General features: G+C 31.1%; 3 protein-coding genes across 5 annotated transcripts; 1 reads left to right on the top strand and 2 right to left on the bottom strand.

Annotated features, from left to right (window-relative positions):
* Positions 1–3,233: 3,233 nt before the first annotated feature.
* On the bottom strand, positions 3,234–7,673 carry LOC106100411 (ethanolamine kinase). Of its 3 annotated transcripts, none has more exons than XM_013279245.1 (9): positions 7,585–7,673; positions 7,419–7,501; positions 7,133–7,248; positions 6,909–7,045; positions 6,634–6,817; positions 6,071–6,159; positions 5,666–5,892; positions 3,524–3,752; positions 3,234–3,403 (listed from the first exon to the last, which is right to left on the bottom strand). In XM_013279245.1, the coding sequence occupies exons 2-9, from the start codon at positions 7,471–7,473 to the stop codon at positions 3,337–3,339; spliced, it is 1,104 nt and encodes a 367-aa protein (XP_013134699.1). In that variant the 5' UTR covers positions 7,474–7,501; positions 7,585–7,673; the 3' UTR covers positions 3,234–3,336. The 3 variants fall into 3 exon arrangements, with proteins under 3 accessions (XP_013134699.1, XP_013134700.1, XP_013134701.1); XM_013279246.1 differs by having other exon boundaries at positions 7,133–7,245; XM_013279247.1 differs by lacking the exon at positions 7,133–7,248.
* LOC106100423 (cytochrome b-c1 complex subunit 8) lies at positions 7,666–8,814 on the top strand. The gene is made up of 2 exons (XM_013279264.1): positions 7,666–7,921; positions 8,612–8,814. The coding sequence occupies exons 1-2, from the start codon at positions 7,768–7,770 to the stop codon at positions 8,704–8,706; spliced, it is 249 nt and encodes an 82-aa protein (XP_013134718.1). The 5' UTR covers positions 7,666–7,767; the 3' UTR covers positions 8,707–8,814.
* Positions 8,815–10,181: 1,367 nt separating this feature from the next.
* LOC106100409 (UDP-N-acetylglucosamine transporter) lies at positions 10,182–14,557 on the bottom strand. The gene is made up of 5 exons (XM_013279242.1): positions 13,888–14,557; positions 13,585–13,698; positions 12,827–13,041; positions 12,183–12,449; positions 10,182–11,039 (listed from the first exon to the last, which is right to left on the bottom strand). The coding sequence occupies exons 1-5, from the start codon at positions 14,045–14,047 to the stop codon at positions 10,680–10,682; spliced, it is 1,116 nt and encodes a 371-aa protein (XP_013134696.1). The 5' UTR covers positions 14,048–14,557; the 3' UTR covers positions 10,182–10,679.
* Positions 14,558–15,090: the final 533 nt, after the last annotated feature.

The following is a 15,090-nucleotide window of genomic DNA, read 5'->3' as shown; positions in this document are numbered from 1 at the left end:
GAGGGGTGCCGGTTGGGAATAATCCGCATTAATACACAAACATAAGACTAAATAATTCACACTTATTTATCTAAAATTACATAAATCCTTTTTTTGTTATTGACAATGAAACTTGCTGCGTTGGCACAGCGGACCAAAGTGGGTTTTGGCCTCCGACACGAGAAAGCGCCAACGTCTGACAGTGAAATTATTAATTTTTATTAATTTGCCAAGTGGGCCAACTTATTGAGTTTTTTTTTGTAATTTCCTGTCTATCTTATTATATTTATTAATTATCGTAATTTTCAATGGTATTAATATTCTGATTAAATTGAAGATGCTTTTCTCTAGAAATATGGTAAATCATACTTTAACTAGTAAAATAACCATTAAAGTAACTTGTGATAAAAATGTAGATTTACATAATTGTGCAACATTAAATGAATGATATATGTAAAAAAATTGGGCTCATCATAGTAAACGATTGACGTACTTAAAATCGCTCGTTGTATGCATTTAGCTTATTATTTAGTCTTATGTATCAATTGCAATCACAACATTGGCGGATGATCGATGTTTGCTAACGTGGAACATCTAATAACTAGAAATAATTAGTTAAGTCGGCGAATTTAGCTTCGGGATCATATAAGAGTGAGCGAGACGAATGTATATGGGAACGAGCAAGGTGCAACAGAGAAGTATATCGTACGAATGAGAGTCGACTTTTGTATTCGATTTGTTGGTAATATCGAAAATATCCGTCATCACCGAGTATTCGATTAGTAACATTAGCGAATATTTTAATGCCTGGCTTACATTATGCCAGTAGAGCTCATAAGTAGCACTGGCATACACCAACTGTTGCCAGTGAGTAAATGCCAGGTCAGCACTACTGTCCTAATGTAAACCAGGCTTAATGCGACAACTGGCTTGTCACATCTCGTGACGTTACAGGTTGCTGCCACGTGTACTAACACAATAAAAGCTCTGTGTTGTATTAGAACTGTTTCTTTTTTGGTTATTATTTAATGAATACATTATGTACTGTATTATGTATATCGTGCACCGTACGGTCTGGCACTTTTTTAGTTAATTCATTTTTTTTATTATTAGTGAATTGTTTACGATGCAATTGCGACGTATCCTTCGAGGTATGCGTATCGGAATAAGTTAAGTTCTTATATTAATGTTGCGAAGGTATCTGCGCGTAGCTAGATGTCGTGTAATGAAATATTACGAAATTATTTACTATGCTTATTATAGTTATATAAAATTATATGAAACGCCTCGAGCAATTTACACGATTGCACTTTTTCTGTTACTTTTTTAATACAATATGTAGCTCATAGAACATTTATTCATCATTCCTACATTTGTAATGTGACTATAAAATGCATAGACAGGCCCTTGCTGAAAATCTTTGCTATTGAAGTGGTGTGATTTTAAAATTATCCGATTATATCTCTTAATAATTCTTATTGTTGTTTCTATGTTAATGTCATTAATGTAGATAATAACAAGAAAGCCTTGAATTGTAAAAACTTGCGTTTTAAAAGATTTATCTATTTAATATTGATGTGTCACTTTGTCTTTTAAGTCCAAAAGCTATCAGTATATTGATGTGTTATAGCAATAAAATTTAAAAATATTTTAAGGGCCTTTCTATATCTTTTAGTATGGCATAATTACCGGGTCTCGAATTTTCGCTATAAAATGAATTAAAAACAATATCCATAGCACTATTCATTATTAGCTTATACCTGTGAATTAAATATTTTGAGATTTCGTATTTATAGATCTTTCAAGCTATAATTCATTGTTCGGTTTATTTGCCGTTAACCAGAGTGAAAATTAACCCTTGATTTATGCTACACCAAGTAACAAATTAATAAGTAATGTGCTTAAATCAGTTAAAATAGCCCCCTCACTAGGAAGTTGCAATGGGCACAGAAGCGGTGTAATTCCATTATTTACTTGATTGTAATGCTCTTAAGTTCCTTTGGCCTACTTGTACATTTAAAAAATAAATGGTTCACCCATACAAATGTTAATTGTGCATTTTTAATGTTATAAAAGCTTAGTAAAGAATGATTTAACAAAATAAAAGGAGTTTTTATTTAATCACATCAAAAATTATAAAAACATGTGACCTTTTTAAAAACGTAATTTGCTTGGATAATTTGAAATACTGATTTTCTAACTTTGACATATAGTGTCAAACTTTACATTATAAAGTCTATCTAGGTTGACAAATATAATTTATTGAAAACATGGGAAAACATTTTGGAAATTTGGCTTATATTAGAGGAATAATTTATTTTCGATTATCTTCTTATGAACAAAGGGCGTATGCTGGAGCCTTAACTAAAGGCTTACCCAACTTTGTTCCAAGGACGTTGATGACTTTACCCTTCTGGATGCCACGTAAGTATGCGTTTAGAAAATTTTGTTTATATAAAACATTAAAAAAGCTATATATCAAAAATCTGCAATATGGGCGAAGCGCACTCACTATGTTTTACTACGAACCCTAGATCTGCGCATTACGGGTCAATAGCTTAACTCCAGAGCAGCCGAAGATGTAATGGCAGGCAAAGTTATTATTTAAAAAATTCGTAATCTTTGCTCACCCCTTTGGGATTACATTGCTCTCATATTAAAGTAAATGACATATTTTCCAGCGTTTGCTTTTAGCGCATTGATCTATTTCTATATAGATGATCTACATCGGCGAACTAAACGCAAAAATCCAAAAGATTACATAAACGAGGTGAACCCCAACCCTCCGCCGCCACCGCCTCCACCACCTGTTACTAAATGTTAAGCATTTACTATATTTACTGGTGGACATTACATTAAAAAATCCTTTTTGTCTTATTCAATTGTTATTAAAAACAAGGTTACTTTATATTTTTTCGCCTTCACAAAGTCAACATGATATGGTCTCGTAGTGTATTATTGTACTACTGTTAGGATAATGTTTTTGAAATGTGTATGCAAACGATAGAATATTCAAATTATGTAATTGTATATTTTTAAATAAGTCATCGCGAACACAAAAACCGAAACCATAAAAAAGAAAGATGATTCTTAGCATTATTTATTCGAATTTTTCCACCATTTATACGAGGTCATTGTCCTTCACGTTTCGTTGCGTCAATAATTTGAGTGTAAATGAATTAAAACACAGGAATATGTATTAATTTACATTTATTTTGATTATCTTGATTAAATAATTCATTTATTTATATGGAATATATTATAATATCATGTACAACAACTTAAATGTACTCAAGATTGGTATATATATACAGTCAGATATACCGTAGAACGAAATAAACATTTCTTGTAATTTCTTTATATAAACTCTCTTAAAATTTTATCCTTTTGGTCAAAGTATCTGTTCAGCCGTATCTCTGCGTACCTGTAGACACAATTAAGTTATAAAAACTTTGAACGTAACAGAAAAACTGACAATTGTAATTTTAATAGGCTGGATCTAATCAAATGGAGTTATATTTATTTTCTTATGTCATAAACTTACCTTCCGAAATCAAAGTCAATATCTGAGAGCTCATATTGTACTAGCGACCAGATGCCCCACATGAAGTGCGAGGCGAGCGACAGTCGCTGCACCTCCTTGTACACTTTCTCCACCTCCTCCTCACTGGGCTTCTCTACATCGCAATACTCCGACAAGTACGTGCGAATCCAAAACATTTGGTACTCTCTGTCGGGATATCGATTATAATCTATGTCGTCTATAGACAAACCTGAAAGATTTAAAAACTCATCTTTAATTTTGTACACTAACATTTAACCAAACAAAAAAAAAGAAAAAAATTTACAACTTTAAGATTAGGCTAATGACTGCTGGATGCTGAACATAGGCATTCCCGAAAGCCTACACATATTCTTAATAGCAAATAACTATGTCAATTTTCTGTTTTTTTAAGAACATTTATCATTCATTAAATATGTTTGTTTATTGCTATAAAATCTTTGATTATTCCTGAGGTTTAATGCAAATGATAAAAGTAATTACAGGTCAACAATAAAAGATAAAAAGGTCTTTGTACGATTACATTTGGACATCTTCAAGATGAACAAAAATGGTATTTAAATGATATTGTTTTCATTAAGAAATATTTTATACCTAGTTAAGAAAAAATACTCTTGAAAAAAAGTGGACTGTACAGTGTCCAGAATAAGAAAACCAGCGCTGTCTGTGCTCTTCACTGTAACTTTTTAAATAATGAAATTCAATCTAACACATGATCTTGATCTAAAAGCAATTATGTACTTAGAAGCAAGAAGTGTAAAGAGGACTATTACAAAATGTTTGCAATTTTCTTATCAATTTGATGTCACTATAACAATTTACTAAGGCCAAGTTGTCATGTAAATGATAAGAAATTTTTCCTAATTCTTGTACTAACATTACATGCCCCTCATTTTAGGCTTAGTTTATTACTCTAATTCTTAATTAGTTTATAAAATATTATAACACCTTAATAAAGTCTGCCTGTTTGTTAAGCATAGTAAGCATTTTAACCTCAACAAATTATAATACCTGTGATAAACCTTGTACACACTAAACACTATTATAATCACATATAACATTAATTGTAATCTAAACACAAACTATCATAAAGAAGCGAATTACAATGAAGACCGACATAAGTTAAAATTTACATTTATCTTTAAATATATCATGAGCAAGATATACAGGTAACTATTGTACCGGGGATAGATTGTTCCAGTTTCACAGCTGGATTATAACTGGAATAATGTTAACAAACTGCATTCCGCGTTGTGGTTATTGATGTACATTTTTCCAGTTGTAATGCAATATTTATTACTATTGTTGATGTAAACCAGTTTTAAATTCCCACTATTGTTACAAGAAAAAAAATGTCCTTTTTATTTTTAAATATAATGAAAAAGATGGAAAAACATATTTGTAAACTGGTGGCAGTGGAATTTTACTGTACTGTGTTATATTTTATTGCTATACAATGTACCAATTGAAGCCACAGCATGGATGATTGGATGATTCTATTGTGATATTTATAGTTATTAGATAACAACCGGATCTTGAATTACTAAATAAATCTGAATTTAACTCTTATGAGTAAAGATTTTATAAACATTTACGATCAAGATAAAAACCAATAGGTAGGTGTAGTAATTATAAGAGTACAAAAATATATGTAATATTGAAAATTGAATATTCAAATTGACTTGCGCACAGTATCTATTTGCAGATCTACAAACATATCATAGACTGGTATTAGAAATTATCTTAGCTACTAGTTACATAAGTAATTTACTATGTAAGGAAACTATGTTATTTAAATTTTCTATTTTACATTATACTCTTGTTGAACTTTAAAGATACAATAGTATCTTGCTATCTCAAGTGTAAATAAAACTGGTTCATTTAATTATGTACTACATATATACTTAACTAGCTTTAGCCCGCGACTCCGTCCGCGTGGAATTAAAAGAAACAGAAGTGAGTTGCCTATGTGTTCTTCCAGACTATCCACTATATCAATACTAAGTTTCATAAAGATCTGTTCTGTTGTTTAGCCTACAAACTCTGACAAACATCCATCCATCCATCTAAACTTTTGCATCTATAATATTAGTAAGATTAACAGTATCATTGTTATGTACTCACCAACATATTCATTGAAGTGATTTGCTATGTCATAAGCCTGGTAGTTATAGGCGGCATATTCATAGTCAATGAAGGATACCGTCCGTTTGGACTCATTGTAGATCACGTTTCCTAGAAGCAAATCATTGTGAGCAAACACAAGCGGGCTCTCAGTTTTCATTAAGTGCCACTTAAGCCGTTCGAATTCTATCCTTAGTCTTGTTACTGATCCAAAACTATTTGCAAATCTACAACAGTGGATAAAATGTGTATATTAACAATTTTGAAATTTTCAAATATTTTCATTGAAAAAAGTTTAAACACAGATAAAACAAATAAAGCATTACATTTTATCCATTCAATGATTCATGATCTACAATCAATATTTTACAATGTGGTGTTATTCCATTTTTTTTTTCTCATTACCTTATTTGTTTCTCTTCTTTTGCAAATGTTTCAGGGATCAAACAAAGAAATTGTTCAATTTTATCCCATATCATAGGTTCTTTTGTAATCTACAACAATAAAAAAAATCATTCACATTAAATAAACAACAAATAGAAACTGCAAAAAATTGTAATCCTTTAATCTATTGAAATATACTATATCATGAATGGGATTAATATTATCAAAGTTGTAAGTGTGGAAAAATCTTATCTCGCTGTCACAAACTCTTTTGTAACAATTCTATTTACAACTAACTTTGTCACCATGGGTACAGATATCTTTTTCATCTTCATATCTAACTAATATTTTAAATGTGAAAGATTTCATTTTAGTTAATAAATATCTTTAAAATAGTTCAAAAAATCTAGCTGAAATTTGGCATAATTATAGGACATTGTCTGGAAGGACACAGAGGCTACTAAGTTTTTTTTTAAACCATGGGTTGTGGGCTACAGCTAGTTCATTCATAAAGTATTCTCAAACATAATATTGGTACAGCACTAAAGAGACAATTAAAAATGTATGTTTATCAATCTCCTTACTTCTTTTCCAAGTTGTACTTTATGCATTTTTGCCATCTGCTGTGCCACCATTGTAGCAATTTTAGTTTCAGCCACTGTGTCAGTATTGAGAGTCACCCCAGGGAAATATTCATATACAAGACCATTTTTAAACACACCATATATTTTTGGTGCCAAACCAAGTACATTCAGTGTTGTGATATTTCTAAAACAAACACATCCTTTAAAACATCAAAATGATAATGTAAAATAAAATTAATTACTTTTAATAGTTAAGCCATAACATTTTTACATACCTTATTTCTGCAGTTCTATCTATGAGCAAGTCAGTTTTATTTCCATAAATGCGAACAAGTACAATATCATCACTTTCACTAATATCTTTGCTTAAGTGACAAGCGACAAGTTTATTTGTGATACCGTCAGTAAAAAGCTGCAAAACAATTATTGTGAATGAAAAATGGTAAACTTCGACACGCACATGATTTTCATAAATTTGCGACGGAGTATTATTATTTACCTTAAATGTTATACTTTCTGAAGGCCAATCCGGTCTAATTTTTTCAAGAACTTTGAAAATTCCCGCATAGATATCGCCCTCTTCTATCTCTACTGGTATAAAAATATCCCCTGCTGCTAAACAACCCAACGACATTTTAATGTGATTACAACCACCTAACTACCTAATATTAATTTTAAACACGACTGTTATCATACACTATTGAAGAAAACTGATATACATTATAAAACATCTCTTCTAAGTAATTATTTGTCGCGTCTACTTGTCAATTTGACACTCGACTTACCAGATGACAGCTTTCTTTTGACTTGACTGACATTGGCATGACTAATAATTGCCATTTTTTTATAAGAGATGATAAAATACACCCTGGAAAAAGTATTGACAAGAAGTTAATATAATTTTAGTCTTGATACCAAGGGAGTGTACACAAAAAAGAAATATTGACATACCCAAGTACCTATTATTTCTTTTGATTCAGAACATTTCTTTATTTATATTATCCAACATTTTCCTGTGCCTGTCTGCCTGTGCTCCAACTCCATAATTTTATACTCTGTGACTCCGCCTTATGTAATGCAAAGGAGAAAAGTTGGTTTAATTTAATCCAAAATCAAGCACAAAAAAGTAGCAAAATGGGAAAACATTTCGGTGAATTAGCAAAAATCAGAGGATTGATTACTTATAAGTTATCACCGCACGAACAACGCGCATATGCTGGTGCGATATCCAATGGATTGCCGAACATTTTCCGCAGATTTCGTGAAAATATATTCAGAGTTGCTCCACGTAAGTTCTTTCATTTACTAGTAATATAATCGTAAAGTAAAACTTACATAATTGTATAGGTCAATAAGCTTCACAACGGTTAATATATATTGTCCATCTCCATGTACAATTTCCCTATAAAAATAACATTTGTGAGTCTACTTATCCTAACTACAAAGTAACTGAAGAACTAAAGTATCTTTAAAATACCAAAAAAGCCTTATTTTTACAAGGTAGACTAACAATATCATACTTATTAAATGCTGAACACTTTAATTTTTCATAGAAATAATGAATAGGAAATTTTAAACAAGTTTATAAATGTCCAATATTGGGGATTGGATTTTAATATTTTATAACAATATATAGATAAATGTTACTAAACTGTATTCAAATGATCATAGCTAGTAAAAGTTCACAGAGATTTTGCTATAATAATTTTTGTGAGAATAAAATTTTCTTAACATAATTTCCACAACAAAAATGACATACTTAGTGATGGTGACATTGACATTTTTTTTCATAAATAAATGCAAGTTCAAAACTACACAATGCTTGTGCCTGTAACTCCATTGGCACATAATAAAAAAAAATAACAAGTAGTGTTTGTGCTCCTCCAGACTATGTTCTGTATCAATGTCTTTCAGATGCATTCTAAACATCAATCCATTTATAAAATATTGATTACTCAATTTGTTGTTTTTTTTACAGCTTTCATTGTAGCTTATCTAGTCTACGAAGGAGTTGACCGAGAACATCACAGACGCACACGCAAGAACCCTGCCGATTTCGAAAATGATGAATAACTTTTGTGCTAATATAGAGAATTGTTTGTAGAATGTATTAATAAAACCATTATAAATAGATACTTTGTGTGTATTTTATTTAAGTATTCATTAAACAGTTATGGCTTAGTTGTGGTTTTTTATTAACTAGCACACCATTTGGAGGTTTACATATTTATAAGGATCAGATCCAGATGTCCCACTTAGTGGAACTTAATAACCATGAGTATCCACAGTTAAACATCAGTATTGTTCTCCTATTTTTTAATGTGTAGATCATGACTATTGACTATTTTCATACAATTTTTTTAGCCGGCGAAAGCCATGGTACGAAGCAGAAAGCATGGTAGATCGTTAGATGTCGCTATTATCAAAGTGATTGACCAATTTTTTATTTGAAAAGTTTGCCACCATAATTGTACAAGGCGTTTTTCATACTTCAATAACATTTCGTTTAATTTTCATTGTCCAAATATTGAATCTCTGTCCATATTTAGAATAAACGTGTTACTAACTAGTTTTCGCCCGCGACTCCGTCCGCGTGGAATTAAAAAGAGAAAGTGTGTTACTTATGTGTTCTGGACTATCTTCTACATCTATACCAATTTCATCGAAATCCGTTCAGTCGTTTAAGCTACAAACATCCATCCATATAAACATTTACATTTATAATATTAATATGATTTCTTGGCATAGTACATTAAGTGATGTAATAGAGAAGCAGACTGTAGCGTCCTCGGCAGGATCTTTATATTCTTGGCTAAGCTATAAATGGAGGTATTTATAAGATTTTGGTTGTTAAACAAAATAAGATAAGTATAAACTTTATACATGCATTGTAAATGGTAACAAATTCATTCGCTATTGAATAATTTTAGTACCTAAGTATCATAATATAGGTCAGGTCGTACGTTTACATATCTGGCTTTAATCATTTTCCGGTTCAAATAGTACGTTGAAAAGGAAGCTTTACAAAATTTTTATCTTTTAAAATTACATGTGACACTAATTTGCTGTCGTTGACTGTCAAAAAAGTTACATGTATCATTTTGTCATCTTTTTGAATTTTTCGGTCAATGCTTGTTTTCGGTATCTGTTTGCAATGATGTGCTAACCACAATTTAAACATAAGCCGTGACCTACATTATTTGAAAGGTTAAAAGTTAAGATTAATTGTGACTTTTGTACAAACTCCATTCACCTATTATAAAACGAAGGTAATAAAAACATCAACAAAGACTCAATGGACAAATCGTGCTACAACTTTAATCATAAATAATAATAAATATTATAAAGAGGAAAGATTTGTATTTTGGATTTTTGTATGTATTGAAATAACTCAAAAAGTAATGGACCAATTTCAAAAAATTTTGCACCATTAAAAAGCTATGTTATCACTGAGTAACATGGGATATATTGTTACTATTTTTTTAATTTTAGGCCGGGCGAAGTCGTCATAAATAAAGCCCATACTAAAAGAAATAAAATACCTCTGAAACTGTTTACAAAAATTTATTTAAAATTATGACGTTACTAAAAGTAAAAATGTATCTTTTACTTACATTAATTAATAACGTATAAAAGGTGATTAGAATTACAATCACAATAAATATTAAATTTGTATTAGTACCTTAAAAACTTCATTTTAAAAAATAATATCATTATAACGATATCGCATTTTACTTACATTATTAATACGTTAATTATTCCCAATAGTATTGATATTGGTATGGAAGCTGTCTTGTTGGATCAGATTATAGTTCACTCTAACATTGGCTCTCTTATGTCTTGGACTTTAAAAATATTATTATTGTACTTGAAAACTAGCGCATTTCTAATTGCAATCGTCAGATTCAACAATTCTATAGAATACTATTTAATTATAAACGGTAAAAAAATAATCGACGGAAATTAAGTACATTTTAGTACTAGCTGATAAAACTATATTTACAGATATATCGATAAAATAATACGAATTCGGTATAAAAACAATGTCATACACTTAAAGATGTACGGGGTTCTTTCTTTTTAGGAACATATCCATACAAAAATATCGAGCCTATTACCAATACTGTGCCTAGCGCAAATTGTACCGTCAAATGGAAATCGAATATATACATGGAGGCAACACATGATATAACAATCGCGACAGACGTTGCGAAACCTTTTAGTATGTTATCTGCGTATTTGACCACAACCGCCACAATCAAACCGCCGGCCGCTTGCAATATTACTAAATACCAAACGAAACCATCGAATCCTTTTAATAAATCTCTTGCAGGATCTTTTAAAAGATATGTGAGTGCAGCAAACGGCAACGATAATAAACTCAGCTGTACGTTTCGCATCCAGACCTGAAATGTAAAAAAAAATCGTACAAACGTATTCTTATCACGGACTATCGCTCATCTCACGGACTACTGCGACCGCTCGGAATTTTAAAAAAAGGGGGCTCGGAGCGTACCCTTTTAAGGGGTGATATAGGCCATAGTCAACCACACTGGCCCACTGCTTGGTTGACTTCACACATATTTTTGAATTTCTTCGCTAATATTGTGCAGGTTGCATCACGATATTTTCCTTCACCGTAAGAACGTCAGGTATATAATAATATGAAATTCGATAAAATCGAAAAACACATTGGTACATGTCAGGATTCGAACTCATGATTACAAGTCAAGTGCTCAAACCCCTGAGCCACCGACGCCGTGATTCAAATATTGGCAATTGCGTGTTTTAGTTTCGCAATGCAATTAATTTTATCAAACAAATGCGTCATATGAATGTTATTGATAAAATCAAAATGCCTAATGTTTTGTTATAAAGAAAAAATGTGTTCATAATTATCTTTACGTTACTAATTATTAATACTAATGCATTCTAATGTCTTTAGGTGATAATTTCGTCACAAAACAATGACTGTTACCCAACTGATTAGTTTTGCTATTAGCCTTGAATTTTAATTAGTTTTAGCGTGTTCTTTACGCCGATAAATGAAATATAAATTTAATGTTATACAACATATTCCACCTTGATTTGATGATGTCATAGGCGTCGCCATCCGATAGTCTATGTAGGGGGAGAGGTCGATAGTATAGAACCTACATTGTTTATTTATCTATGGGTTCTCTTGGGATTGTAGGCACCTTAGTGTTTCCATTTAATTTCGCCCTTTATATGTATAATTTTGAGTTTTGAGTAATACGTCTACATGGATATATGCTAGCAGTATATCTTCAGTTAATTAATTTTTTTACTGATATCAAATAACATTTTTTTATCGCACTTCCTATGTCGACATTGAATATACATATTAAATTGAGTTTTTTTGTAGTGTTGATAAAACCGTAGCAACACATATTAAAACTCCGAAGTATAAATGTACAGCCAAAAATAAAGTTGCCATTAAATTGTTTGTACACTCAGTGAATGAAAATGTCTAAAACATTTTTTTTCGTCAATGTTTCATTATATTACCTATTATTACTAAAACTTACAGAAATGTCGGACTCCTTCAGTACTTTTTCAAAGTATATTCCAGCGAATCCTGATATAAAGCAGGCTGCTAAAGCTGCGCTAAATCCAATCACTTTAGATTGATCTTGTGAATTTGCAGTTGTTTCTTTAGCTGCTGAGGACAACTGGACCAGGGCCACTCCGCCCGCTAGTATACCAAGTGCGCACCACTGCCATCGCTTCAGTTTTCTTTTTAATACAATCACAGCAAAGAATGCTGTTGTAAGTAACTTCAACTGGTATGTAACCTAAACAAAATACATAAAGAATTTCTTACTATCTAGAGGATCAAAACGGAAAATAATTTTTATTGGGAAACATTATCATTAGAAAAATACCAATATAGTAACTTAGAAATATTTTAAACAGAAATTTGCATAAAGCTGATGAGTCAGTGATGACTGAGATCCTGTATGATAAGTTATGTGGAGGACAAAAACTTATTGTGCCAACCCTACAGGAGTAAGATAAGCAGGAAGATGATAAAATTTGCATAAAGTAAATTGGTAATTTATCACAATAAAACTGAATAAAACCATTAATTATAAAAAACATTAAGAATAGGATAATCATAAAAGAATTAATAGTGTGTTTTCAGTACATAACTTTTAAATGTATAACTCACCTGATATGTGGCAGCATCCAAATTAGAAGCGGAAACATAAAGCAGATTATTCTGGACAACATATAATAATGATGGCACACAAACTCTCAATGTATCCTTAATGTTCAATACAACAGTTGCATACATAGTATGGAAACCTTTTACTACATTTCCTGATTCTTTTATCACAAGTAAAATGCATATTAATAATTTGAAAATCTCTGCCATAAATACAGCTGCAAAACAAACAAGGAATTAAATGATTATCCTTGAATATGAAAATATTCAAGTATTTGTAACAAACAAGTAATGACTAGAATTTTATTTCATTATAATAAAATTTACAAGGTCTACATAATTTAATTCAGTATACTCTTTAGTTTTGAAGGATCAGTGGCATCATAACTAAAAACATTATTCAACTTAGATTCATTTCTTAGATATTCAAAAATAAGATAAAACGCTCCATCTGGGGAAGATGTTTAATCTAATAAACTTGCCACACACAGTAGATCCTCGATAAGTTAAAGTCCAAGGGAAAAAAAATATTTTAAGTTATGGAGGTTTTAGGTTATCAAGGGTCTATGTTATAGAGGTTTTGGGCTCTGATGGGTAGGAAACATATAATTTTTTGAAATGATAGAGATTTTTATGTTATGGAGGTTTGAGTTATCAAGGTTCTACTGTACAATATATGTATGTTTGAAAAATATTACCCTAATTTGCAATGAACATAAATTTGTCATTACTGCTCGCTTTATATATCAATTTAATCTTACCTGCAGCCGATGAAAACATGACTACATCCCTCGTACGCGCATATCTCATGCTGAGACCAAGGGCAGCATTCTGTATGGTGAGTACAACCAAGCTTACATACTTGAGGTACCCTGCTGTAAACGCAATATTATTAAATGGATTATGCTTTAAAAAGCTGCTCACCATTTTCACCTAAGGGCATGCAAATTTTGTCGCACATTTTGCAGGAGAAAAGTAGAAAATAGATTTTTTTTTGGTCCCAATTATGCTAATTATGATGTATTTTTAATAAGTAAATAAGGATTAAACATGTTTGAACTTACCATGTCTTAATCTATTATTACTTGAATAAATTTGCGTTTTTTTCGCGTCTCCATCCATGTTTTCAGAATTAAGTTGTGTGTCTGGGGTCACTGTTTGCTCATCTAGCTGGGTATCACCGATTTCTTCGAGTTCCCCTGCGTCTTTTTCTGTTGACTTCATAGGAACTAATGTTATATATCAAAATCCAAGTAAAAACTGCAGTTACCGAGCAATAAATTTCATATCTTATAGGACTACGTCAACACTACATTATTGAAAATAATAACATTTAGTAAACTATTTAAATTCACATTGCAACAAAATACGTATAAGGATAATTTTAAAAATTGTCGACGTAGTCAGAACAGAAAGATGAACACATGAAAGTATAGGCGCGTATAGAACACAACTAGAAGTCGCTGAACTTTCAAATACATACTATAGTCTAACAAGTGTATCTGGCCCGGTGACCAGTGAGAGAAAGAGAGAGAGACTGCTATCGTGATTAGTTCTCATAGAAAATGTTAAAACCTGTATGGGCATAGAAAATGGCATAAAGGATAAATGTAAATGCCAGCTACTGTACGAAAAAATCTTGACTTTTTTGTATTAGTCATTGAAAGGAGTCGGCTATTATAATTTGCTTTGACCTTTCCCCATCGGGTCAGATAACTTTGTCGGCCTATATGTCGTATAATAAATACCTATTTACAGTTCGTCAAGATCTTTGCGGTCGGAAAATACGTGAACTAACAATGTCAACTTGACAACAACGTATTTTGACCAATAAGAGAACGGCAACTGCACGATTACATGTTGCCATTATTAAATTTTTTGAATTTCAGAAAAACGAGGTGAGACGGATTTATCAATCATGAAACAATTCAAATATTTCACAATAAAAAGAGCTCGTAGTTTTATTTTGCAGTTTCAACTGCTTTTTCTTAAAATTACATTTTTAGGAAGAATTTAGGTTTTGGATTATTCGTCATTTTGCTCCTAAAAACTAAATCAAACATAATGGGCCACCCCTTTAAAAAGACTGTCACCATAATAAGATTCTACATCTTTTCCTAATTCCTGAGGGTTGCAACCTCTTTTTGTTAAAAATTTTATTTACCAATGATTGCTGTTGTACAGAGGTTTTATCTAATTTTAATAATATATGAGATAAAACTATTATATTACCTTCAATAAAGATCAGTTGCAATAACTAACATTTA

This window comes from Papilio polytes, unplaced genomic scaffold (genome assembly GCF_000836215.1).
Source record: "Papilio polytes unplaced genomic scaffold, Ppol_1.0 DF824047.1, whole genome shotgun sequence".
Classification (NCBI taxonomy): Eukaryota; Metazoa; Arthropoda; class Insecta; order Lepidoptera; family Papilionidae; genus Papilio; species Papilio polytes.
The sequence above is the reverse complement of the archived record's forward strand: the minus strand, read 5'-3'. Positions and strand labels throughout refer to the sequence as shown.